The following is a 25,771-nucleotide window of genomic DNA, read 5'->3' as shown; positions in this document are numbered from 1 at the left end:
CAAGTGGAATGAATCAAGCAGGCCCAGATAGAGACATTTGTAAAGTTCAAACCTTTGAAAGTGATTGAAGAAGGTAAGAGGTCCCAGAAGGTGGGGAATGCAAGATCGTGAAGACAATTAGAGTTGTTATTTACGAACAAATGTGGGAGCTGACAAGCACACATAAGAAAATTTATGCACAAACGCGGGAAGCAAAGCAATGCATGCACCTTGTCTCTTGAAAACTCGCATCTGTGTCTCCTCGTGTATTATACAATGAAACAAACAAAATTTTGCATTTCTTGTTCAACAAGTTTCTACGTGAAAAAAATTTCCTGAAAATTCAATTTTCATACACTTTCATTTATACTAGTATTAACTAATTAAAAATACCCAGTATAATTTTTAAAATAATTATTATAAAATCTGATATTGTACGTACTTAATAATATTATTAAGCACTTAATACACTGCAGAAACCAAACTATTAGAATTTGTTAAATTTAATTTTAAAAACATGTGCAGTATTTATCTAGACATATAAGTGACAGCAGTTTAAAAAGCCAAATAAAAATTTATGCTTCTAGTTAGACACCGTCACCACCGCAACACTGCTTGAAAAAAAGGATTTATATAGAAATTAAAATTTATGGCATTCTATAAACTAGACAAATACCTCACTACTATCTCAAATCTAATAGCGTAGCAGGAATTTATGTTTTTTTTAATTAATTAAAAAAAATACGGATTTTGTTTTGATCGAGTCGAGATGTGAAGGACATAATAGATGGTGACTGTTTGGGTGTGGGGAAAAGGATGGGTAAATGTGTATATTTTGTCCACTAGAGTATAACCGTAAGACAAGAGTTATAAAGTGAAGTGCTATACCAAACCAAACACCCGCGTCTTCTTCCTCTTGGGCTTTGAGTCACTTTCTATTTCCACAAAGGAAAGTGTTCATTCCCAGCTACCCTTATATAATCCATAATTCTCTCTCTCCTCTTCCTGGTATGCAACTCTTTCGCTCTTTTCTCTATTCTTAAATTTCACTTATAATAATATGCCGTCTTCGCTGGAACTTGTAACTTGTAGCTGTCGTGCCTTTTATTTTATTCAAGAGTTTAGAGCTTCCTTTTCCCCTCTAAATGATGACTTTATCTTACGATCCTCGCTCAGTCTGGATGTTAGGGTTGCTAATTCATGAAATATGTGTTATTGATTAAGTTAATACTCTCGATTTTCACTCTTCTTCTTTGTTTTCAGATTGTTTTATTTTCCTACTACCAAACTTTTTCCAACTGAGTTCTATTGTTTAGGTTTGGACTTTGTTTAATCACGTGGACCATTAGAGTTGGTGAACTCTTCTTTTCCTCACACTACTTAGGTGAGCATCTCAGTTTTTTTTTTTGTTTCTCTGATCCTTGTTTTTTTTCTCCTTTTAAAGAAACATAATAAGTACGTACTATTCATTATGCTGGTTACTTTGGACTTTGGAGTAATGCATAATTAACCAAGTACCAGTGAAATACTAAGCTGGAGCTATTGTCTTAATTAACTTGCTTTGTAGCTTGATCTTCATAGAAGACTTGCTTCTTTTACCTTGAGATGGGGGGAAACAATGGAAAAAGACTGCTGGCAAACCAATGCAGTGATGAGTCCGTCGGATATCATCTCTAGAACTGGCTTACTTTATGTGATTGGCCGTCAGCATTTTCCTTATGATCTTCTGATGTTAAGTCAACGGAACAGACTTTTTCTCTTCAATTTTAGTAGTTTAACCGCAAATGTTGCAGACTTGCTGGTTTTGGCTGGTAATCTGGTATAACAATTTGCTTATATTGTATTATTGTTAGCTTGTGTTTGACAAGAATCTTTGGAGGGTAAAGAGTAGATGTGGATGATGTAATATGTGTGTTCCCGAACCGTTGTTCTTGAGGGTAGCACCCATGTCATATTCCTATGCTTTGCTGAAATGACCTTGGGCTGCATATTGGGGAAAAGTACGAAACTGGTTAGAAATGTATGACATAGTTAAGGAAGTCATGCCGACAATGCTGTTTTAACATTTGGTGTTGTTACTGTTTCAGGATAAACCGTCCTTCACACTTATCATTATTGTCATCCTTTCTTCTTGTAGAAGGTCAATGTCATGGATGATGGTCCTGCAAAATTAAAATTCATCCCTGATCATTTTCAAGTTCCAACATCAAGTATAGAATCTCCTGAGAGCAGAACATCATCTATTACAGAACCTGGAACTGATCAATCTCCAAGGTATTGTTTCCTGGTTAAAAAGGAATAAAAGAAAACAACAATGAAAACAGTTATTAAGAGACTTTCAATTTATTTGAAATAAGTCACTCAATCTAGCTCAGTTTAGGTCCTCGTGCCATCAACGGACTCGAAGAAAATTAAGGAGGGCTTTCATGTTAAACTTGTTTACTCCACGGCGGCTGTCATGGGGTTCCAATACTGGAGGTCAGGAAAAGGTCTGATTTGAGCAGCTTTTATGCTGTGCATCTTTTGTCATTGGTGAAGGTTCTGTTATATCCTACCAACAAAAATTTATGTCCTGTAGGTTGAGCTAACAGCTGCAGAGTTAGAGTCACTTCGATTGGAGCTTGCTGATATAGAGGAGAGGGAAGCTCACTTGAAAGCTCAGTGAGTGATGTGATCCTCAACTTTGGAATATTAATGGCTTTGTTGTCATGATGTATTATAATTGCTTACTAATTAGCAGTTTTCTTTAGGTTACTATTCTTGTATCATCTTAATATACTGATGTCATTGATAGAAGCTGCACAGTAGGAGTGTAGATGCTCGCATTAGTATTGAAGTCTAGATATCTGCGAATGTTTGAGTATTAAGAATAAAATGAGGAATTCCTTTTACTTTAATTGTTCTCCATTTCTCTCCTTACAAGTGATTCTTACTGGTGTGTAAGAGATAGCTACTCTCTAGTCTTATATGGAGTGGAAATTGCTACATTGAGAATTGATGTGTTTTTCCTCAAATAATGATTTATTAAAATAATTTTGTTTAACAATTAACACAGGTTGGAACATATTGATGAAGTTTTGCGGTCTGCTCGTCTATCTGGATATTTATACATTCGAACTGTACTGATTGCCCGCCCTACACCAGTTTATGGTTCATTAGTTTGAGCTTTATTATTTATTTCACATAACAAGCTGAACTCTCATTTGCTTTGGGTCTTTCTATGCAGAGATGGGCAACACTACCAGGAGAACCTCCACCTTTAGATGATACTGAAGTAGATGATTGGCTTCCTCGTTTTGTCATTCTCCATGGAGCATGTATATTTTTATATTTGTTGTGTACAGGTAATGCAGTTAGTTGTGTTCCTTCCTACAAGTTGTAGTTCTCATTTTTTGCTTTAATATTAATGTAGGCAAATCTAGAGCAGTAAATCTCTGCTCTTTGTTTCACATTCTTCTTCGACACCTCTCTATTCTTTGAATATATACAGACATGTCAATTCATCTGCTGAGGTCATATTATTTTTTAATATGCTTGTTTGTTACTAACATTTTTATGCTGGTGTTAAAATGCATGAATGTAAATCCAGCGGTAGGATATACATGTACTTGATACAACTCACATGAATTTGCTAGCATGCAGCAATTCAGCTGTTTTAGTCAGGATAATTCTTGTGAATTGACAGCTTGTAGGAATTGGTATTTCATCACAAAAGTGATGGGATTTCTATTTCATTTTACTAAAACATAGATGTAAATAAAAAGGAGAAATCTACCCAGCACGTTCAGCTCTAAAAAGCTTTCAGGCCAATTTGAGTTATTTAGGACCCAAAATATAGCACATGCTGACTTGTTTGTCAACCCAAAAGTTTATTTTGTTCAAATTGGGCCAATTGGCCAAGACAAGATTATTTAACTTAAAAAATCATAATTTTTTTTTTTGTATTTTCTAATCAATTACTCCCTCCTTCCCAAAATAAGTGTCTTCCTAAGTTGTTTTATACAAATCAAGAAAAGCTAATAAATAGATGAAAGAAAAGAGTAATAATTTGACAAAACTAACCTTATCATTAATTTCGTTGAAAAATTAAAGTGACACTTATTAAGGGTATTAGTGGAAAAAAATTAATATTACATCGAAAAGTTAACATAACACCTATTTTGAGACAATTTTTTTTTCTAATGCGACACTTATTTTGGGACAGAGGGAATATAACATACCAAACATAAAAGGGAATGGAGTCTTTTTTTCATTCCATCCACACCAAACACATGAAAATGAATATTCCATTCCCAATCCCATTCCTTCAAAATTATTCTATCTAACCAAATATGAGACTATTTTTCATTTTTTCAGTGAACATGATAATACTAATTAGAACATCAAAATTTACTGGGCTGAGCATTTTTTTTTCCTGTAGATAAATTACTTTTGTGCTTTTTTCAATGTGGGTGAATGAGAAATGTAAATATTGGAAACCTCTTAATCGCCATATTTGTGTGGAATTCCTTTTCAACAATTTTTTAATAAATTCCTCGCAATTATGGAACATTCCTTCTCTCCATTGGATAGTACCTCTTCCAGTACTTGCTTCAAGTTTGTGATTTAGCATTTTTTCTTTCAAATCTGCAGCTTATAGTGAGGCTTCATCACCATATTGTTAAAGATGTCTAGATGATGTTTGTTTGAATTTTGAGCTGTCAAGAATCAACACCCCAAAAGCTTAAGCTATTAGAAGGTCCAGGAATTCTTTTTATCAATATTTTTTAAAATTCCCTTTTATGTCAAGGGCTGGACAAGCCACAGGCTCAACCAATTAAATAAAAATAGAGGAGTAGGAGAAGCAGGGAATTTATTTTTGATAGCTTTGTCAGGGAGGCCCATATCATGCTCAACTAACTCTCCAAAATGCTTAAGCTATTTGGTAAATGCCTAAGTTTATTTAATGTCTTTGAAAAGAAAATTGCACATGGTTAGCTCAATCAAATTTATTTTATTCTCAAGCTTTCAGATGATTGACTTTCATTTACAATGCATCATTGCATGCTTGCTGATTAAGGGAAAAAATTGCAGACCTAAGCCCCCAGGACTCAACCCTTCTATCTGATATTGTTGAAGTTGGAAGATTACCATGTTTTAAGCGAGAAGATGGTGAAATTCAATATGCCTTTTATATTTTAACTCGCCATGGATTGCGCTATGAGTGCTCAAGCAATTCTAAAATACAGGTGTGTCCAAGTTAAGATAATTTGATAGTAGTCATTATTTATTATATTTCAGTTTTACAGTCTGAACAGATTTTAAGCAATTTACATCCCTGATACAGTAATGATCAACTTCTAAAGACAGTCTGTATTCAATCACACATGTCATCATGTATTCATGTCAAATGATGCAGTTTACCTCCATCATTCTTCTTTCAGGTGGACTCTTGGTTATCGGCTTTACAAAGTGACTGCAAATTGGAATCTGATACATTTTGTAAAGCTGACTGCAAACTGGAATCTGATACATCAGTTCCCAATGGTTCGATTGAGATGTAACATAATTACACCTTGTTTGGTGAGTTTAAGTGGCTTGTAAATCTAAGCTACTTCGTAAATACGACATACTCACGAATGTCTTGAAATGTTTTCAGTAAGTTAATAAAGACTGCCAATTTATTTGTCACTTTTGGCTCAAACCGGGACTTGAACTACCCCTTTTTTAAACCTTGCAATTTTTGTGACCTTTCTATATGTATGTAAACTAGAGTTGGGATATCTATATAAGAAGCATGAAAAATGAATTCTTAATGTCTAAATTTCATTATCTTCCAGGGGAGATTCTGATAAGCTTTAAATTGTACTGTAGGCATATAACTTTGGTGTACTGAGCGTGGTTGATGGCTGAGAAACTAAAAGAGGCCTTGTATATCTTTTGAAAAGAAGGGCAATCTGGACCTGGAAAGCTCTTGTAACTGTCAGAAAAGGAAGGACAGATAGGAGATCACATTTTGCCTACATTTGTGGAGGGTTTGTAGACCTAATCTGTTGTAATCTGCAATGCCCTAGCACCCTTTTTTGTTGCCATAGGCATAGGTACAATTTGTAAATCACCATCCAACCAGTAACCAATGGGAAAGCAGTAGTTAAGGAACATATGAAATGGGAACCATTTGAGGTGTTTGTTTCAAGATAGAAGATTTCATTCCCGTGAATAACATTCGTTACATGCGAGTAAATTAGATTTAATATTTTTCAAAATTCAAATAATGGGATGAAGAAGTGGGAGTGGGAGTAAAAGTTGATAGTTGGGTTACAAAATAATTTTCATTCATGTGTCACGGGAAAGACATACCCCCCCTCCCCGCTTATTGAAATAAAAATGAAGAAAAATATGAGAGGCTCTGAAGCCATTTTAGGATTGAGAATGAATTAAGCCTGTCTATCTTCATTCTTCACCTCCAAAAGCCAACTCAACAAATCAAAAAATATTAGAATGCTTTGACCGTATATCAACTGGATGTGGTACCATGACATCTCTTTCTCTCGTAGACCAGTCGATTAGGCGATGGTTTTTTTGCCCCTCTTATAGTACTACCAATAAAGAAATAATGCTTAGGATTATCTTTTTAAACTTGTACTACTCAAAAGAATGCCATATTCTAGTTTACTTTCATTAGAACAACTTGATCATCCATGAAATAAATGCAACACAAGACATCTTATTCACAAGAACCAAGTCATGTAGAGTTCACGTAAATAATCACATTAAGTTGTTAATTGATACTTATGCTAAAAAATTATATATTTGAGTTGGTCATTATATCAAATTCTTCCATTAGGAAAAGCACGGGTGCAAAAACTAAAAATCAAATCTGAAGGGAGTGCTGCCTTTTAGCTTACTGAGAGGGATATTTCTGGCTTGTGTTTCACATCCGAACTTGTTCTTTCCCCTTTAGGGAGGAAGAGGCATTTTAAGAGGTGAGCAGTTATTTTGTACAACACAAGCTTAGAGCCAGCGGATTCATTGTATTTGTTATTATTATTGTGTTGCATATCATGTGAAGTTCACAAGCGAAGCGACTTGAACTTGATCCGTGTCTTTCCTTTTCGTGGGGTCATTATTTCTTTTAATTTACTTAACTGGCTAACACGGTAACCACGCAGTCATTTAATCCTTAATTAGTAAACTTTTAGAGGCTCCCCTAAGAACTTCTTTTCTTTCTTTTTGGCAATATACATAATATATAGTGCCTTGTCTCAGCTCCTCCTCCACCAACTGGAAATGGCATTGGTTCTTTTTGTCCAAATCAAGCATTGCCACGTAAAGTATTGGACAAGAGGGGAAGTTTCGTAATGATTTTCCATGACAGACGAATCTATAAAGGAGAATTGTTCCCGACCTTTATCCCTCTTTTCTCACCTTTAACCTAATTAAGCTTTTGTTTACGCTTCTATTTTGACATTTGATAGAGTGCCAAACTTGTTTGTGTGTGTGTGTGTTTTATTTTTTATTTTTAATTATTGGAAGTGTCTCATCATGAAGCTTATCATTACTACATCATCGTTTCGAACATTGGAAGTACTTAAGTGATTTGATTGCTTTTGCAATTGTTATCGAGGTATCCAATATACTAATAAAACATGTGATTATATTACAAAATCAATTCGGATCATGACAATATCGCCTCAATACAAAATTATTAGAAAGTGTCTCATCCGGTGTTAATTTTTTATTTGAACCCGTGGGTTGCATGGGTTGTTAAGGAAGCCGCGGAGCTGTGGGGATCAAAAGCATAGAGCCGTATGAATTCGCTTTTCATTTGTAAAGTAGGCCTTGCAATAATACTTAGAGTTTAATTTATATATATATATATATTACTTGTGCAAAATAATTTCATACAAACATGTAAATGATTTGATTATTTTATTATATTTTTGTATTTATTGATAATATTTTTTTTCCGGATCATAATATCATAAATCATAGATATTTCTCAATCTGTCTCATATATATAAAGATAACGACATCTTACATCATTACCTTAAATTTTTGGGTTAAAATAAAAAAGCATTTATTCAGTAATAATATGATATGATGATAAAATATTTTCTTAATAATGAGTTTACTGTCTTTATTTTTATTGATAAAAAAATAGCTCTAAAATAATGCATATGTTTAATATTAAATGTGAGCGCCTAGGTTAGGTTTGAGCACAGCAGTAAAGTGAGTTAAAAGAACCGATAATAGTTGTTCCTTCACTCTCCGCTCTCTCTGCCACTGAGCCAAGAAGATGGCCTCACAGGTTTGCAAATCTGCTTCCAGAGCCGCGAGGTCCCTTCTATCCTCTCGTTTTCACTCTCGTAATTACCTTTCTTTGTAACCCTACCGTCATGATAAAAATAAATCTTGATCTGGTTATCCACACACACAGAACATAAACTTGATTTCTTTGCTTGGATTTAATATATTTTGTTTTGGTTCTCGTTAGGATGAGGATTCAGGAGTAACCAATTGTAAATGTAAATGTGGTTGGTTTTTCTTGATTGAGATTATGACAAATTAAGAATAATAATCACTTTTACAGAAGGACGTGCGCTTGGGGCTGCTGCGGCTGTTTCATTGAGCAGCAAAGTGCCTCTTTTTTACGGAAAGAACGGTTCTGGAAATGGATCCGCTTCTTCATCATCATCATCATCATGGATTTCAGGAGCTCTTGCTCTTCCTGCCGCAGGTTTCCTCAATACTCAATAATAATAACACTGTTGAAACAATTACATTCACTTTTTCCACTACTGTTTAGTTTCATCAGATTTAACTAAACTAATTTTCACCAATACATCCTTGTTTGTTTCATCATATGCGTTTTTATTGTAAAGTGAAGAGGAGCCTTGTCCATTGCTGTCTCTGTCTGGGGATCAGGTTAAGTTTTTGGATTATTACTTCCCTTAATATCCCCTACGTTTTAAACTTTTTCAAAACTTCAATCAAGCTAGCCTCTAAAGTAATCAATCCTTGCTTATTCTTTTCATTTTCAATCCAATCCTGTTAGTTTTTAACAATTGACACAGATTCCTTGATCTCCACCATGAACTGTATAACATTTTAACAGATAAATCATAAATCACTTGGAAAAACCAAAACCATTTTTTCATTCTGTTTGCCTTTGCCGTGTGTATCAGTCCTCCTACAAGATTGCATTGATTATAATATATACATTAGTATTTTAATATCATAGTAGTTTACACCAGTTAGTTAACTTTGAAGTTTGAACAAAGTCTCAACGATTTGCTATATTTGTCGGTGGTTTCTCGATGTTACACAAAATAAAATACTATTACACTGTGCGTCCTTTAACCAGATATTTTCAATCTGCTGCTAATTTGATTTGATTTGTTTTGTCTCGTAGCTTACATGTTCCAAGATCAGGAGGTGCAGGCAGCTGAGGTACGCTTGATATTTCCCTAACTGCTGCATTTCCTTGCTTGCGTGCTGTTTTTCCTTGACACGATTATAACGTGCAAACCATACCATACCATGTGTCTACTTTTTCTTACCCAGCTGGAGCGCACTTTCATTGCCATTAAGCCTGATGGAGTGCAGAGAGGCCTGGTAAAGTGAAAACTTCATTTCTTGCACTTCTTTATCATTTGTTTGTGAAACAACGGGAACATGCTAGTGCAAATTGTCTGCACATTTTGCAATATGGTCCCCACTATGATAAATTATTACATAGGGTCCTTATATTTTCAAGTCTCAACTAATCTCCACATGATGATACCTAATGATTTGTTATTAATTCTTTTTTAAATTAAAAAACTCAACTATGTGTAACACATATATTAGTTGAATCATGGACAAGACTATTTAATAATTTCTCTCCCACTTCCCTGTCTGAGGTTTTGTTCAGGTTTTTCTCACCATTTGTTTTCTCTTTATTTCAGATTTCTGAGATTATATCTCGTTTTGAGCGGAAAGGGTACAAGCTTGTGGGAATTAAAGTAGTGATTCCTAAAAAGGAATTTGCCCAAAGGCACTATCACGACCTGAAAGAAAGACCCTTCTTCGATGGGCTGTGTGATTTTCTAAGCTCTGGCCCTGTTATTGCAATGGTTAGAAAATATAAATGACTCAACCACTGACTTAGGAATCCAACAAGCCAGTGTCCCTAATCTGTCTTTTTTTCTTGTTTCCAAAAATTGATATCATAGGTGTGGGAAGGACAGGGAGTTATTTCCTATGGCCGAAAGCTAATTGGAGCCACAGATCCACAGAAATCAGAACCTGGAACCATTAGGGGTGATCTTGCTGTTGTTGTTGGAAGGTAACTAATAGCATGTTTGGTTACAAGATGTGGTTTTTTACGTTTACTGAGATGTTTATAGTTATAATTTTCACATCCAAAATGTAATTTCTTACTTCTTAACTGGTTCCAAACATGTTATAATTGTTTACCAAAGAAAAGTGCTAGTTTCGTTTCTCTTTACATAATGAATTGTCCATTATTTGGTGATCACAATTTGATTATTGTTGTCCATGCATGCAGAAACATCATCCATGGGAGTGATGGTCCAGAAACTGCCAAGGATGAGATTAAGTTGTGGTTTAAGCCAGAGGAGTTGGTTAGTTTCACTAGCAATGCAGAGAAGTGGATTTATGGTGCCAACTGATTCTTTCCCTCATGCCTTGGGTTTTCTATAACAACTGCTCAGTGAGTTTTTGGAATAAATTATTTGTCAGAATGAACTCTAGAAGCCATAAATAAGCGCGATTGAGAATTTGAGATTGGTACGGTTAATATATTTTAATAGGAATTGCATTGTTTTTATCTTTTATCAGTCGGGTGAAGACAATGTGTGACAATTGCCAATACTTCAAAATGGGTCAATTGGCTTTTTGAAAAGAGTTGAGGATCATTTGTTCATCCTATAATAGAAAAGGTGATTCAGAATTGAAAATAAGATGTTTTTCACGAGTTTTAGCTAATAAGTTAAATAATTTATTTTAAAAAATTACGATAAGGAATATTAGTCATATGAAGTGTTGTACTTTTTTTTTTTTTGAAAAAAAATACACTTATAATTTCTTGACAGAAGTTTTCTGAAACATTTATTAACATTCTCTGCTTAAAAATATCGGTATATGATGGCGGCAATAAAGCGATGTCGTAACAAAAATAAAATTGTTCAACATCATAAAAATCATTTATAAAATCTAATAATAATCAAGGTGGTCCCTTGTTTATTATCTTTATAAAGATCGTATTTCAATTTTGCCCCTTTTCTATTTTCTGGAAAATATTAAGGAAGTATTGACACGGGGAATTGGTGATACTGGTCCGATATGATAATTGTACATTAGGTGATTAATCACTTTTTTTTATAAAGAATTTTTGCATTTAGACCTTTTTTTGCGAGAACACACCATACCCATACCCAACGTCAATTGCATCTGACGTCGTATTGTATCCTTGAACTTTTTCGAAGCATAAATAAACGCCTGCCTTTTTCTCTGCTTGTTAATTTCTTTATTCTTCTATAATTAAATACACTATTTTAAAAAACAATTAAGAGAGATAATGTTATCATTTTAAAAACAAATTATCAACAATGTTGGTAAATAATTGGGTCTCTTAAGGTTGTAGACTAAGGTTCCATTTCTTCATTTGGAGACAAATTTATGTCTCAAAAGATTCATTTCTTACTATTAGTCGATAAATATTTTTGGCCCTCATAACTTTTTACTTATATACATTTTTTTTTATTAAGATTGGAAATAAGATAAGCAATTTAAATATAACAACTTCCTTTGTTTAGGTTTATTTTGGTTAATGATTTTTTTATGAACAAAACATTTATGAATGAATACGTACAATAAAAAAATCTAAATAGCAACAAGGAATGTTCAGAATGATATTTACATAACTATAACCATATCTAATAAATAACTAAATTACAAATGAATATTGTAACCATAATTATAACTAATTTTTAAAATGAGTATAATTTGATATAACTAATTATTATTTTTAAAATATGGGTATATAACTAGTTATAAATAAACTAATTATATAACTAGTTATGGATGAACAAAAATAAATTATTTGAAATACCTATTTCTATAAAATTAAAATTAGTTATAGTTTTATAACTATGACTAGTTTTTAAATAAAAATAAGTTATTTGAAATATCTATAACTATAAAATTGGTTATAGTTTTATCCCTACTTTTATATAACTATTCATATAAAACTAGTTATAGGTATTTTTTAAAAAACTTGTTTTTTTAAGCCTCCCTAATTGCAATAAATTATTTTAATAAGTATTTGTTATTATTATTATTATTATTATTATTAAAAGTTATCTAAAATTTCTTACATACATAAAAAAATTAAACTCTTTCTATAATTTATGTCTAAAAAAATTAGTTTAGTAGTTAAGAAATTAAAGAATAGAAAAGAAAAGTAAAATAAGAGAGAAATAATATATGGAAATGAGTAAGTAACTAACTAGCTAGTTAGCCGAGAAAAAATTGTATAGGGATCTGAAATGGTTGACCAATCAAAACTGTCTTTCGCGTAAGTTTTAACTAATTAAGGTTACAATTCAGAAGAGAAGAGAGAAAGACCAAAAGCAGAAGCAAGAAAGGGTCCACTCGATTGGGATGGCAGAAAAGAGGTTCATCGTTGAGGTGGAGAAAGCCACAGAGGCCAGAGAAGGAAAGCCACCCATTGGCCCTGTCTACCGCAGCATTTTCGCCCATGATCCCCTTCCTCCTCCCATTCAAGGTCTTAACACCTGCTGGGATATTTTCAGTTACAAGAGATGCTTCCTATTAAATCTGATCATATTAAAACTCGGCAAGAAGTACTCGGGACTACGATCATTGGAGGAACAATACCTAAACCTACACATGCTCCAGAATCTTTTAGATTGTTAGTTCGAGAATTATGATCTTTAGCTATGAAACTGAATCATTTCCTTGTATCCGAGAAGAATTTCCAGATTCATAGGAAGGAAGCTTAATTGGACTGAATCAGAATTTTTATTCTATGATTGATTAGTATAAACATCAACAACTCTGAATTGGATCAATTTCTCCTCAACAAATAAGTGTTTGGGCAAAAAAAATCCTGCCTAATGGAGTAATAGCCGGGGAGCTAACAGAGTCCTATACTTTTCATTACAAAACCAATAAATTCAAAAAAGATGGACGATTTTGTGAAAAAAAATTTTGGTCTATAAAAAATGAGATTTGTACTTGTGAAAATTATCGAATAACAAGAGATAAAAAGGACAAATCCAAAATTTTCTTCCATGCACAATTCATCAATGTTATCTTATTTTCTTCCTTTGATTTATAACTAAGTATAGTATGATATAACACAACACAATGCACACTTTATTAATCAGTCTAACTCAAATCTTTAAGTTATTATAAATTCCCAATATGTATCTTAAATTCCTATAGATAAATAAATAAATAAAAAACCACAATGCACACATTTAGTGTTAAACAGACTGATGGGAACAGTGTCTCAATCAAGATGATTTGTCTCTAAAGATATATCATAACACAGCACACTAACAATCAACTCACCTCATGTTACACGCCCACACATCAGGGGTCATAATTTGGATATTTATATAATTATAATCATATATAATAAATAACTAAATTATAGGTGGATATTATAACTAACTAGTTTTTAAAATATGGGTGTAATTTGATATAACTAATTATTTTTTAAAATATGGATATATAATTAGTTATATAACCAATTATATAACATGTTATGTCTAAAATCAATTATATAACTAGTTATGAATGAATAAAAATAAATTATTTAAAGTACTCATTTCTATAAAATTAGTTATAGTTTTATAACTACAACTAGTTTTTAAATAAAAATAAATTATTTGAAATACTTATAACCATAAAATTAATTATAGTTTTATACCTATTTTATATAACTAAATATATAAAACTAGTTATAGTTATAATTATTGGTATTTTTTTGTAACTAGGATTTTTTAGCATCCCTACACAAAATGTTTCCTACGTTAGAATTGGTATATTTTTAATTTTAAAAAGAAGACAGAATGGAAAAATTGGAAAATGATGAAGATCCATTCCATTTTTGGGGTGTACGAAGAGAGACGCAGAAATAAAATAAAGAAGAAAAAAAGAAAGTGATAGATGTGACTGCAAGTATGTTACTCCAATATTTTGGATTCTCAGTACATTAATGTGCTGTTCACCTGTTTTTTTTATATTTTATTTTCTATCAGCATTGATGTGCTTGGTAGTGCACTTTGATTTTTTATTTTTTCATATAAGTATCTTTTCTTGCAGTTTGTGTATTTAAGTTTAAATTTACATAATGCCTATTTTCAGGGTGTAAAATGTGGTATTTATGGTGCCAATTGCCCCGAATGGATCATGAACATGGAGGTACAATTTAGTTTGATTTTGTTTACTTCTATGTTGTATTTTCTCCATATAAATTTTCTTTCTAATAACATTAATCTTTGGAGATTTTTATTGAATTTATATCATAATCTTTGTCTGTTTCTTTGCATTGTATGTTGCTTATCATTGTTTCTATTTTTACTGTATTGTTAGAATATTCTTTTATCAAATGTCTGTTGTTACATGACTTTCATCCATTGAATGTCTGCCTGTTGTTTCTATTATTTGGTGCTCTACATTAAGTGGTAGGCATCCTTGACTACCCAGTGATGGCCATTTTTAATGTTGCTAAACTAGCTTTATCAATATTTACTGACACATTGCAACATAATTGCAGGCCTGCAATGCTCAAGGACTTTATCGTGTTCCCTTATACGATACCTTAGGTATGTGCAAGGCTTCTTTAGCGTGTTTCTACATCAAGGTGATGGATTGACTCAACCACAAACTGATTTATTCTTCTTCATATTAGTACACAAGATTCACTATTGTCTAAAGCCAATCATCTAAACAAATTAACTATTTGGGGAAGTAACATGAATGGTTTGTTTATATATCTAACACAACTATTCACTCAACAGTCCTTTAGGTTTGAAGTGTTTATATCGAAAAGTAGACATCCTATTCTAGACTCATTAATAATCCATTATAAATTACTAGTGAAGTTTTTTAGATTCTTTAACCATGAACTTTTGCAGTCCTAATATTTTTCAAATGATAGTTATTATGGATTTTGACATGCAAGGGCTGTGGAATTTATTATATGCCATGCAGAGGTCTCGATGGCATTTGCTGAAGAAAAGAAGATACCTAAGGTTTACGCCTATTGAAATCATTTGTTATATTATTGTTAGGACCTCGGAAGGACTAAGAATTGTGCAATACAATTTTGTGTTAATAGTCAGTGTTATTTATATATTTGGTATTGAAACTTTTCAGCTATTGAAGACATTTCCAAATGCAGGAAAATATCTAAAGAGTATGTTTCATTGATTCTCTCCATTCGTTCCTAAAATATTCATGTATTTGGAAAGAAGCAATTACCTTAATTTATTTATTAATTAATTTTGTAGCACTTGTGAGCTTTGGAAAGGTTACTCCTGAACAAAAGCAAGAAGTTGAAAAGTTTGGATTAGCAATGTATTCATGAGATGAATTTTTGCAAGTGGTGCGTTATTCATTTGACACATTATTACTCTTTCTCTTATTATTAGCTGTAAAAGTTCACTGAAAATATACTCCTTCTATAATTACTTTGCAGCGTCTGCAATAACTCTTAACACACACACGCACACCCCATAAGAAAATAATATTAATGATATATTCCTATCTCTATCCAACGTTTCCTTGTAAGTGGGAAATTCAGTTCAATTCCGTACTTACATATGCACATTTAGGGCATGTTTACTTTGAGAAACGTTTCCTGTTTTTGTTTTCTCTGCTTCCTGTACAAATTTTCTATAGCAGGACACAGATTAAAAATAGGATAACAGTTTTGTAATTATTAAAATTGGAAAGAAGAAATAAGAACAGAAAAAAATTTCTCAAAGTAAACGGATAAATTTTCTATCTTTCAGCTCAGAAAAGGCCAAGAAAAGCAATGTGTTTATGGATATTTACTGGTTTCATTTCTCAATACTCATTCCAGTTTTTTATGTCTAGAGCAGGGTCATAATCAGAGTTTTGATCTTCCTGTTAAAAAGAAAAGTGATGTGTGTACAATAATGTATACGAGTGGAACTACAGGTGATCCCAAGGGAGTGTTGATAACCAACGAAAGCATTATTACACTCTTAGCTGGGATTCAGCAATTGCTGAAGAGTTGTAATGAAAAAGTAAGCTAGTGTTGGTATTTTGAGAGCTCTAGTCTCTAGAAATGTTTTCAGTTTTAGGATAATGAATATTTTGCTATCCTCTCTTTGACTTACCCTCCTTTTTCCTGCTTGCAGTTGAATGAAAAAGATGTATACCTATCATACCTTCCTCTTGCACATATCTTTGCTAGGGTCATTGAGGAGGCAATGATAATGCATGGTGCCTCAATAGGTTTTTGGAGTGGAGTGAGTAAATGTGCCAAATCTTTCATTTCCGAATGAAAGCCTGATATGATTATCAAGCTTTCGATTTGACTTTATCCCAAGAATAGTCAAATTTGTACTTGACATTAATGTGAACACAATTTGTGCAATGGCTGCAGGATGTCAGTGTTACTGGAAGATATTGGAGAGCTAAGGCCAACCATTTTTGTTGCGGTTCCCCGTGTGCTCGATAGAGTGTACAATGGTAAGCTTTTGTCATTGTTACAGTTATTGATCTTTCTAAAATAATGTGATGTTTAAAACTGCTGATAATCAAAATATGATTTCAGGAAGGACACAAAACAACTCTTTAAATTATTTTTTAGTTATTGGAGTAGTCTTTTCCCTTTCTCTTTTTGAATTAAAAAATTCTCAATCTCAATCTGATATACATGTTTGACCCAAAAGATTTCTTCAGGGAGCTTTATGAAACAGACAGTGTTCAATTTCGCCTACTCATATTAAGTACCATATATGTTTCTGTATGTCATTGCTATCTAGGCCAAATCATGACATACCCTGTAAAACTTACAGTACTGTATACGTGTGTTCCTATCCTATGTCAATCAAATCAATTCACACAAAAAGGTCATTTATATTATTATTGGTTATATACCAAAATTGTTGTTATCCCTCGCCGGGCCTTACAATATTCTGATAAATATTGATTTTTTTTTAGCAAGTTGCATAACATGACTAAAGGGCAAAATCATGTTGAGGCATCTCCACTATTTGACAGAATTGTATTTAATAAGGTGGTGAAACTTCATTAATTTTAATTATTCCCCTCTGCCTTGTTAGGAACAGCAAGTGTAGCGAAATTGCTGACTAATATATTCTTTTTGTAACTTGATCAGGTAAAGCAAGGTTTAGGGGGGAAATGTACGTATAATTTTGTCTGGAGCAGCACCTCTATCTAGACACGTGGAAGGTTTCCTACGAGTGGTGACTTGTGCTCTCATATCCTTCAATGATATGGTACGCTCTTGTTAAAATTTGATCAATCCTGTTCACACGTCATACTATCCTTCTTTTTTTGGTTTTGAATCTTTTTTTATATATAAAAGAAAAAAAAAAGCATTTAGATGAAGAGGAAAAAAAACACATGGAATTAGGAGGATTAGAGATCTCTCGTAATGAACAAAGGGAAAAAATGTAATCAATGGAGCAAAATTTCCCAATCCTTAAATCTAGACTCCAAACTTTTTTTTTTTACCTGCAAAAGAAATTTTACTGATAAAGAGAGCCAAAACTTAACACAAGAATCTAGGCTCCAAACTTATCCAAGGAGAATTATCAATTGCTTCCTAGTTAGTCTCGTGGAGCATAACTAGATAAGGAAGGATTATCATTTGATAATGGAAAATTTTATCAGAAATATGAGATGAGATGCAGGTTACTCCAAGTTGATGTTGCCACACATCACAAATCTCAAAGAATAGGAGAGAAGTTCCATATCAGAAAAATATGTCGCCTAGCTTTTTTATTAAAATCCCCAAGTTGTCCTTTTATTTGTATGATCGTGCGCCTGTTGCAAATTGGTTTCAGTTGTTCTTCCAAGATTGGTCTTGTGTTTTCAACTGTGATTTGCCTATTTTGAAGGGGGATTTTGACACATTTTGTTGCAAGACCAATCTTAATTTGAAAGTGACTTTTTAGTTTTTTCTCACGTGTTTTTTTTTTTCACCTTGTGAAAATATTTTAGGATATGGAAAAATATAAAGACAACAACATAATGATATTGTTAATTTTAGGAAAGTATTTCTTTTACTATTGACCATGACCACTTACAGAATCTAAACCCTGGATGTGTCTAAAGAATAACATGTGATAGGATATAACATGTGAGTGACTACTATTTTTTTTATAGTTTATACACAGCCAAAGAATTTTTTGCCACCCATTTTTAGGGCTATGTTAGAGTGCTGCACTTGCATTTAACATTATTCTTTGAGTAGAATATAAATAATATTTAAATTTAGATTCACACATCACCATCTTCGTTGGACCTAGGCTGGAAATTTTTTAACCACTGAATTAAACAATCATAAACTTGAAATAACCAAATTAGCATTGCACAGCACAAAAACATAATACTATATAGCACAAACTGTTTCTCTGTAGAGATTACAAAATGCTGCAAAGCTTACAACATCAAACACAGAAAAGACATCCAAAGCTGTTGAAAAATACAAGTGATGACTCTTCTCTGAAATATTGAGAAGTTCACCTTTTTTTTTTTAACTTCTCAACAACACTGTTTCACTACCTGTCTTGTATCACTCACTGTATATAAGTTGTAAAGCGGAGAAGAAAGAGGATGAGCTCTGCCTTTTGTCTCTTCACTCCTTTCTGCTCCGGTCCTTCCATCTTATATAATCTACCTATTTTGATCTAACCTACTGAAATGCAAAATACACAAGGGAAGAAGAAGAAGAAGATTTGACACCAAATTATAGAAGGAAAAACGTAAAGACACTCCCCTCGCTGCACATTTGTATGGCTACACAGTCTTACACAAGAAAGCAGTAAACCATTCCCATGCCACTTTCAGGCCAACACGTAGTTCGCCACGGAGACATCTGCTGGAGAAGCAGAATGGATGTAGACAAATTCAAGGCTTTTGCCAGCTGATAATGAGCTGAGCCATGATGGGAATGTGTATGAATCACCTGACTTTGTGACACCCCAGATTGGACCATAAAGCTTGGATATTGAAAGATTGAGAGAATTGAGACTCTTGTTAGATTTGTTAGTCACGACTGTTGAGTATCTGTAATAAGTTTTTCCATTGGCAACCCATGAGGTGGTCCTTTTCTGTTCAATGGAAATTGGGCCTGACCATGAAGCTGAAAGAGAAATTCCTCAGTTAGATTTTGATCAAAGCATACATATCATTTTAGTTTCAAGTATTTCTCAGGTAATTAACTTGATCAATAAAGAATGTGCAAGTGAAGTGACTAGCCAAAAAAGTACCTGGAGAAGGAGTTGTCTTGGGACTGGGGGTTGGTTGAGGCTTGGTAACAGCAGGCTTAGGAGCTGGAACAACAACTGCAAGGAAGAAATTAAAGCTGATTAGTATATTATCATCACTGCAAGAGTTTTAACGAGAGGGACATAAAGCAAGAATAATGATGACAATACCTGGAAGAAGCTGGTTATAGCCACCATGACCTCCACCTAGTCTTGCCAGAATACCAATAAGAGGAGCATTGTTATATGTTGCTGGCTCTGTCTGCTCATAGTTATCTCTTTCATCAGCAAAGTCATCATATGCATCAGGTCCACCAACAAGAGCACCAGTGAGCAGGTTGGGGTCGCTCCTTTTGCTGCTAAACCATGTAGCATAACCTCCACGGCAGCTGACAAATGAAGGGTTAACCTTGATGGAAACAATGGATGAACCTCTGTGATGAACCCTTTGTGGGAAGTTGCTTCCATAGCCCACCATGTAACTAGTAGCTCTTGGGTTGTCCCCAAGAAGGTAGTCCACCTGAAGATTTAACATGTCAAGTACTTAGATCCTGCTGATAGATTTTACAGAATGAAAAAGTTCAATTGAAAGTAGGTTAAACTATTCACTTGGTCCTTATAATTGTGCCCATTTTCTCTTATATGAACTAAAACTTAAAAATAGAGACAATTTTTCAGTACCTGAGACTTTGCAAGGGAGAGAAGCTCAGCAGGGGGGACATTCCCTGAACTGCATCTCAGGTTTCTACCAGATGAAGCAAGGTAGTCAGAGTAGACAGTGGCTAAAAATGAGGCACTTGTGACAAACTGCATGTTGTTCCATCTCTGGCGGAAGATGAGGCCACCAGGAGTCTTCTGAACATTGCGATTACTCTTCCCAAGGCATGAACACATGAAAGTTTCAGCCTTCTGCTGGTATCTCTCGAAAACTGGAGCATGATGCCCAGATTTGCCTTGCATCAGGAACTGCAAGGAAGAAACAAGGAAAGCTACTTGGTCACTAATGTTTGATATAATAATATACACAAAAGAAGCTAACTTATGTTTGTTTTTTACTTTTTCATTAATTATTGATAAGATTAAAAATCATTGGTGTTACCTTGGCAACTAATGTCTGAACACCAGCATACTTGACATCCCAACCAAATTCAGTCATGCTCCAACCAGTTCCACCCATGGAATCACCATTTCTTCCAAGGTAATCCAAGTAATACTGGTTGTTAGATGCTTGATACAACCAAGCAGCAGCCCAGAGCAATTCATCCTGCACGTTCAATTACCAACCCTCAATTAATTGTTACTTTTGTTTCCTTTCATTTGCAATTGATTTTTTTAATTTTAATTTAGGCATGCCGTATGCACATTAATTCATTTTTCCAAATGGGAAAGTTTTGTATTTGCTCAATTTTAACAGAAAGGGGTGAAATAAACATAATTAAACAACAAAAACTTACATTGTAACCACTGATGGATCTGTAATACTTTTGGGCAACCGTGATGCTGCTGTCATATTTGCCTCTGTATTTGTCAGCAAAATCAAATAGCTGAAATTGAACAACCCCAGAGAGAGTCAGTTGAGCAGGTCCGGGTAGAAAAAGAATGGAGTAAAGTCAATCGAGTACCATTATTCTCAATAAATGAATCAATTAATTAACCTTATGTTAAGTTGGTGAACATTTATTAAATCAACTTCTTGGGTATCCTCATTTATTAGATGCAACTAAAATACTAGTACTACACGATACCAGAGGGGACCAGATTCAGATCTGTGACGACAGTAGTATTTTTTACTTAAGGACCTTATTGAGATCGGAATTTCAGAAGCATCCTATCTTCATCACTCCAACTCTAATAAATGAATAATTAAATACAACATGTTTTTCACCAATCACAAACAGTGACAGAAAACAGAAAACGTGGTCAAAGAGTAAAGTATAAGGTTAAGGTAGCACAAAATAGAGGTCCAATGTAACCCTTACTAGTAAAAACCCAAATACAATATTTTGATTATTTTTTTAATTTTATTTTGAAGACCCAGTACACATAGATGGTAGCTGAACGCCCGCAGTGGTCGTATAGTAAAAGTACATACCGAACAAATAAAGTGTTATTTCACCCAAAAATAGCACCGACACTGTACCCACGTGATAGGCATAATGGCAATAACGAAGTTTCATTTGTGTGATGTGAATCCATTTCGAGGGGAAGGTTACGATCAACTGGGGCTACAAAAGATCAATTTGTACGATCTAAAGGGTAAGGCTATACCGTGACAAAAGGGCATGTGTGCCCCTTCGGCAACCCATGAGAGACCTGGCCACTCTTCTTTCTTGTCCATGTTCCCATTTAGACATAACAACTAACTTTATTTTAGGACCACTGTTACTACTATTATCATTAATAGGGTGATAAAAATAAAATAAAGAAAGAAAAGATATTGTTAGAGATAGGATATGGACTAAAAAGCTCAGTAGGTGAATTGATTTTAATAAACAAATTTCACTTTTGTCATAAAAAGAATCCATTCACGCTTCTTTAGTTATTATAAGAAAAAAGAATATAGGGTGAACTCTTGCTCAACAAAGCAAGATTAAGGGAGACTAAATAAAAAGCTGGGGGGAAATTAAGAAGTGTACAAAAAGCATTTTGATGGGTCCCAAAAATGCTAGATTAGATACTGTCTTCATTTCATTGCTTTTTTAGGACACAAATATTACGTAGCATTCCGGAAATGTATTAGAACAAAATAGTTATAAACTTTACCTTTAGTATACTTTAAAGAAAATACAATTGTATGAGATTATAAATAGTATACTTTAATTTCATTTAAAAAATAAAATAAAAAACTGTTTCACTTCCACAGTTCCACCTACGAATATTTTCTTGATTTGAAACAAGTGTCGTTTTAGAAAACTCTAAAGGATTAAAGAAATCAAACTTTTTTACAAGACTAAATTATTTTTTCTTGAAAATAAATGCCATTAATAATTTTCATTTTGAAAAGAAAAAAATTAATTATTGAACAATAATTTAAAGAGAAAAGGACAAGTTGAAAAAAGTAAAAGCATTTTCTTAATAATAAAAAATCACAGAAAATTATAAAAATAATTTACTGAAATTATGCTTACTTCATATTATACTAGTTGGGCAAAGGGATTAGGTTTTGGTTATCAAAAGAAAGATTAGGCTTTATTATATATATTTATTTATTTTTGGAGCAAAGTTTTGGGCTATTGCATAAATATGGCGGTGTAACCTACGAGGCCCAAGTTTGGTCGCTCGCAATAACGACTCTGACAAAAGAGCCATAAAAGTGTAACTGCCTATTAACTCCAACCGTTTCACTAACACATGCCGTTCCGAACAAACAATTCATGCGCACCACGCTTCACTGTTTGTCCACTTTCTACACTACAATGCGCCCATCTCATTATCACACAATAATTATTATATTAAATAAATAATACTAAAGTGTAAAAGCTAGTAGCCAGTGTAGTACCTGGTAGGCATGGCGGAGAAGTTCGCCGGCATAGGCAGGGTTAGAGCGTCTGAAAACTATGGATGCGGCGGCCATTGCGGCGGCGGTTTCTCCGGCGAGATCGGAACCGGGATTGCTCGGATCGACCTTGTAGGCATGACGGTCGGTTGTCATGTCCTCTGGTCTTTGCCAACAGTAATGGTCAGTGTTCCCATCTCCCACCTAATTGTCACAACACCAACGACATTCTTTATTCATAAATAAATTACTACTTGGTGTAATAGCATCTAAATTCAACTAGGAATAAAACATTGTATTAAAATTAAAATAAGAAAATAAGGTACCTCTCCATAGAGAACATTGGCTTGAGGGTGCGCTTTGATGAAGTAGTCCGTACCCCACTTAACGGCTTCCATGGCGTGACCAAGTTCACCACTAGCAGCCATTTGTTTGCCGTATTCAATGATGCTCCACGACATCATCGTAACGGTAAACGCCATGGGTAACCCGAACTTCACATTGTCCCCTGCATCATAGTACCCTCCAACTAGATCCACCTGCATAATTTAACATCAACATGAAAACTAGGACTAGAAAGAATTTGGGTGAGTAAACTAAAGTAAAAGAGTTCTTAAACTTACCCCGCTTGCTTTGCCATCTTGCAAACCAGAATGTGCTCTCCATGTGACCCTCTGGTTGTGGGGAAGGTAACCAGATCTCTGAGCTTCAAAGAACAGAAGGCTCTTGCTAAGAGCTTGGCCGTAGTCATGGCCAGCAAAGGCAAAATTGGGGCACAGAAGAAGAACAAGGAGCAAAGGGAACATGCGAATAAGCTTTTCCATGTCTTCAATGTGGTGAGTGAAACAGGGAATGGCAATGCTGATGAGGGATAATCCCACCAAATTAGGAGGGAATCCTTAAAGGAAAGAGGGAAGTTTCAAGAAAAGGGAGAGAGAGAGAGAGTACGGGGATTGGAAACTGAGGAGCTCGAGGCTCTATATATTATGGAGGGGTGGGAAAAAGGAAGGTATCAAGAACTCAGAAATTGACAGTCATTCAATTAAAAAAAAATGTAAATTAAGTTATTATTTGTTTTGCTGGTACTATTATTTTTTTTTTTGGATTTTGAAGTGGCTGCAAATTGCAATTCAGACGTTCCTGATGATATGAGAATGGGACAATGGCATGTGGGCTTACATAATGGAGGTCGGTGAGGTTTAAAAGTATCTGCTTTGGTTGAAATTAAATTTACTGCTCACTCATAGAGTAATAAAATATGGGGGGAAATTAAAAAATGGTTTGACTTACTGAATGTAGCCTAACCCTACAAGTGAATCACACAATAACCATTTTCCTCACTCAACAAGATCAATGAGATAATAGCAGCCACCACTGATTTCTAGTCAAATTATTTGTTATTTGTTTAAAACATTTCTTGAAATTGTTGTGCAATTAGATACTGGCAAGCAACTGTAAAAAAAAAAAATAGATACTGGCAAGCAATAACTAAACACTTTTCATAAAAGAAATTATTTATGGGGGCAAAATTAGAGTGATTAGAGGAAGTCTATTTCAAGGTCACACCACATATCTCAGAGTACACAATAATACTTGCTAATAACCTAGCAATTGAGCACCAGCATTTTGAATTCAACAAAATACAAATGTTTCATTAATTCTGTTTTGGTAGAAAATGCAACCACTCTAAAACACAACCATGTCAACACGTGTAACTTTAGAAGGGAAATCTGTCATGGAACTATTCTTAAATAAGATACACAGGGGAGAGGGAAAATAACTCTGTCATCAGTAATTTCTTAAATAGACACATTCTAATATAGTAGTAGGAGTAGTATTTTTATAGTCAGTTAATTAATTACTCCCCGAGTGATCTACTCATCCATTCCTTTTCAAATGCTTTAACCAAGGTGGGTAACATTTATGAATAACCCGAAACCCTCTTTTATATGGTCCACAACAAGGCAAGAGCCACATGACTTACCATTGGTTTAGTTACTGCAAAAGTGTCAACAATGTTTGACCGGCAACGATTCCCATCTCCCAGCGTTATTAACTTCTCGCCTGCAATGTTTGGTTTCAATGGAACCCCCATGTTCTTTCAATTTGATTGTTCCTTGTTCTATACGTGGAAAAGGAGCCCCTCCGTGATTTACGTGCCGTAGCCCAGGCCCCATGCTATTTAATTATTCATTACTCTCCTTGTTTAATGATTTATCCGTAAACTAACAAAGAAAAAGCTCTGCTTCCTATTGCGCGGATGTTTTTAGCTTATTGCTTCATTAAATTACTGATACTGTATTTTTTTCCTAGTGGAAATCTTCACTTTAAAAATTGAGTAACGAGCATGTTTGGATGATTTGAGAATTACTAGTGTGATTTTTGAAAAAGGTTGTGGACGGGTTTCAATATTGCATCACTGCAAATGAAAAAAAAAAACATTAATCATAGACATTAATCTACAATTCAACGGAACAATAGCTAGCTAGCATTCTTCCTGACACATGCATGTGATAATTCATTTCAGTAATCTCATATTCCATCTTTTTATATTCTTACAAAAGAAAACGTGTTTGTAGTAAGAGTCAAAATGAGAGTACTAATAAGATGTAAAATTAATCAGAGAAGAGATTGTACGCGCTTGAGTCACATGTAATGGGAACAACTAACAACGAAATTGAAGTAGTTGTACAACTAACTGTGAACTAAATAATTGATTCGCAACATCGCAACGGTGAAGCTTCATCTGCGTCCATATGGTTTCTCTCTGAACATCATCGCAGGTGAA

At 33.9% G+C, this 25,771-nt stretch overlaps 3 protein-coding genes and 1 pseudogene across 14 annotated transcripts; 3 read left to right on the top strand and 1 right to left on the bottom strand.

Annotated features, from left to right (window-relative positions):
• Positions 1–829: 829 nt before the first annotated feature.
• On the top strand, positions 830–6,178 carry LOC113002366 (uncharacterized). 12 transcript variants are annotated; one of them, XM_026129483.2, is made up of 11 exons: positions 830–987; positions 1,296–1,363; positions 1,547–1,798; positions 2,117–2,253; positions 2,360–2,468; positions 2,558–2,640; positions 3,035–3,098; positions 3,206–3,323; positions 5,053–5,207; positions 5,403–5,541; positions 5,833–6,178. In XM_026129483.2, the coding sequence occupies exons 3-10, from the start codon at positions 1,598–1,600 to the stop codon at positions 5,520–5,522; spliced, it is 987 nt and encodes a 328-aa protein (XP_025985268.1). In that variant the 5' UTR covers positions 830–987; positions 1,296–1,363; positions 1,547–1,597; the 3' UTR covers positions 5,523–5,541; positions 5,833–6,178. The 12 variants fall into 12 exon arrangements, with proteins under 12 accessions (XP_025985268.1, XP_040873835.1, XP_040873836.1 ...); XM_041017901.1 differs by having other exon boundaries at positions 831–987; positions 1,547–1,790; XM_041017902.1 differs by having other exon boundaries at positions 831–987; positions 1,547–1,979; positions 2,067–2,253.
• A 1,978-nt stretch (positions 6,179–8,156) lies between these two features.
• On the top strand, positions 8,157–10,935 carry LOC100527141 (NDPk domain-containing protein). The gene is made up of 7 exons (NM_001248574.2): positions 8,157–8,327; positions 8,552–8,698; positions 9,374–9,411; positions 9,526–9,576; positions 9,909–10,076; positions 10,176–10,288; positions 10,511–10,935. Exons 1-7 carry the CDS (start codon positions 8,258–8,260, stop codon positions 10,632–10,634), a joined length of 711 nt encoding a protein of 236 aa, NP_001235503.2. The 5' UTR covers positions 8,157–8,257; the 3' UTR covers positions 10,635–10,935.
• Positions 10,936–12,627: 1,692 nt separating this feature from the next.
• LOC100780714 (long chain acyl-CoA synthetase 4-like) lies at positions 12,628–18,761 on the top strand (annotated as a pseudogene).
• On the bottom strand, positions 18,582–23,938 carry CEL8 (endo-1,4-beta-glucanase). The gene is made up of 9 exons (NM_001354869.1): positions 23,607–23,938; positions 23,310–23,522; positions 22,987–23,187; positions 20,942–21,031; positions 20,587–20,751; positions 20,169–20,453; positions 19,659–20,007; positions 19,491–19,565; positions 18,582–19,363 (listed from the first exon to the last, which is right to left on the bottom strand). Exons 1-9 carry the CDS (start codon positions 23,805–23,807, stop codon positions 19,065–19,067), a joined length of 1,878 nt encoding a protein of 625 aa, NP_001341798.1. The 5' UTR covers positions 23,808–23,938; the 3' UTR covers positions 18,582–19,064.
• Positions 23,939–25,771: the final 1,833 nt, after the last annotated feature.

Source organism: Glycine max, chromosome 8 (assembly GCF_000004515.6).
Source record: "Glycine max cultivar Williams 82 chromosome 8, Glycine_max_v4.0, whole genome shotgun sequence".
NCBI classification, from domain to species: Eukaryota; Viridiplantae; Streptophyta; class Magnoliopsida; order Fabales; family Fabaceae; genus Glycine; species Glycine max.
The sequence above is the reverse complement of the archived record's forward strand: the minus strand, read 5'-3'. Positions and strand labels throughout refer to the sequence as shown.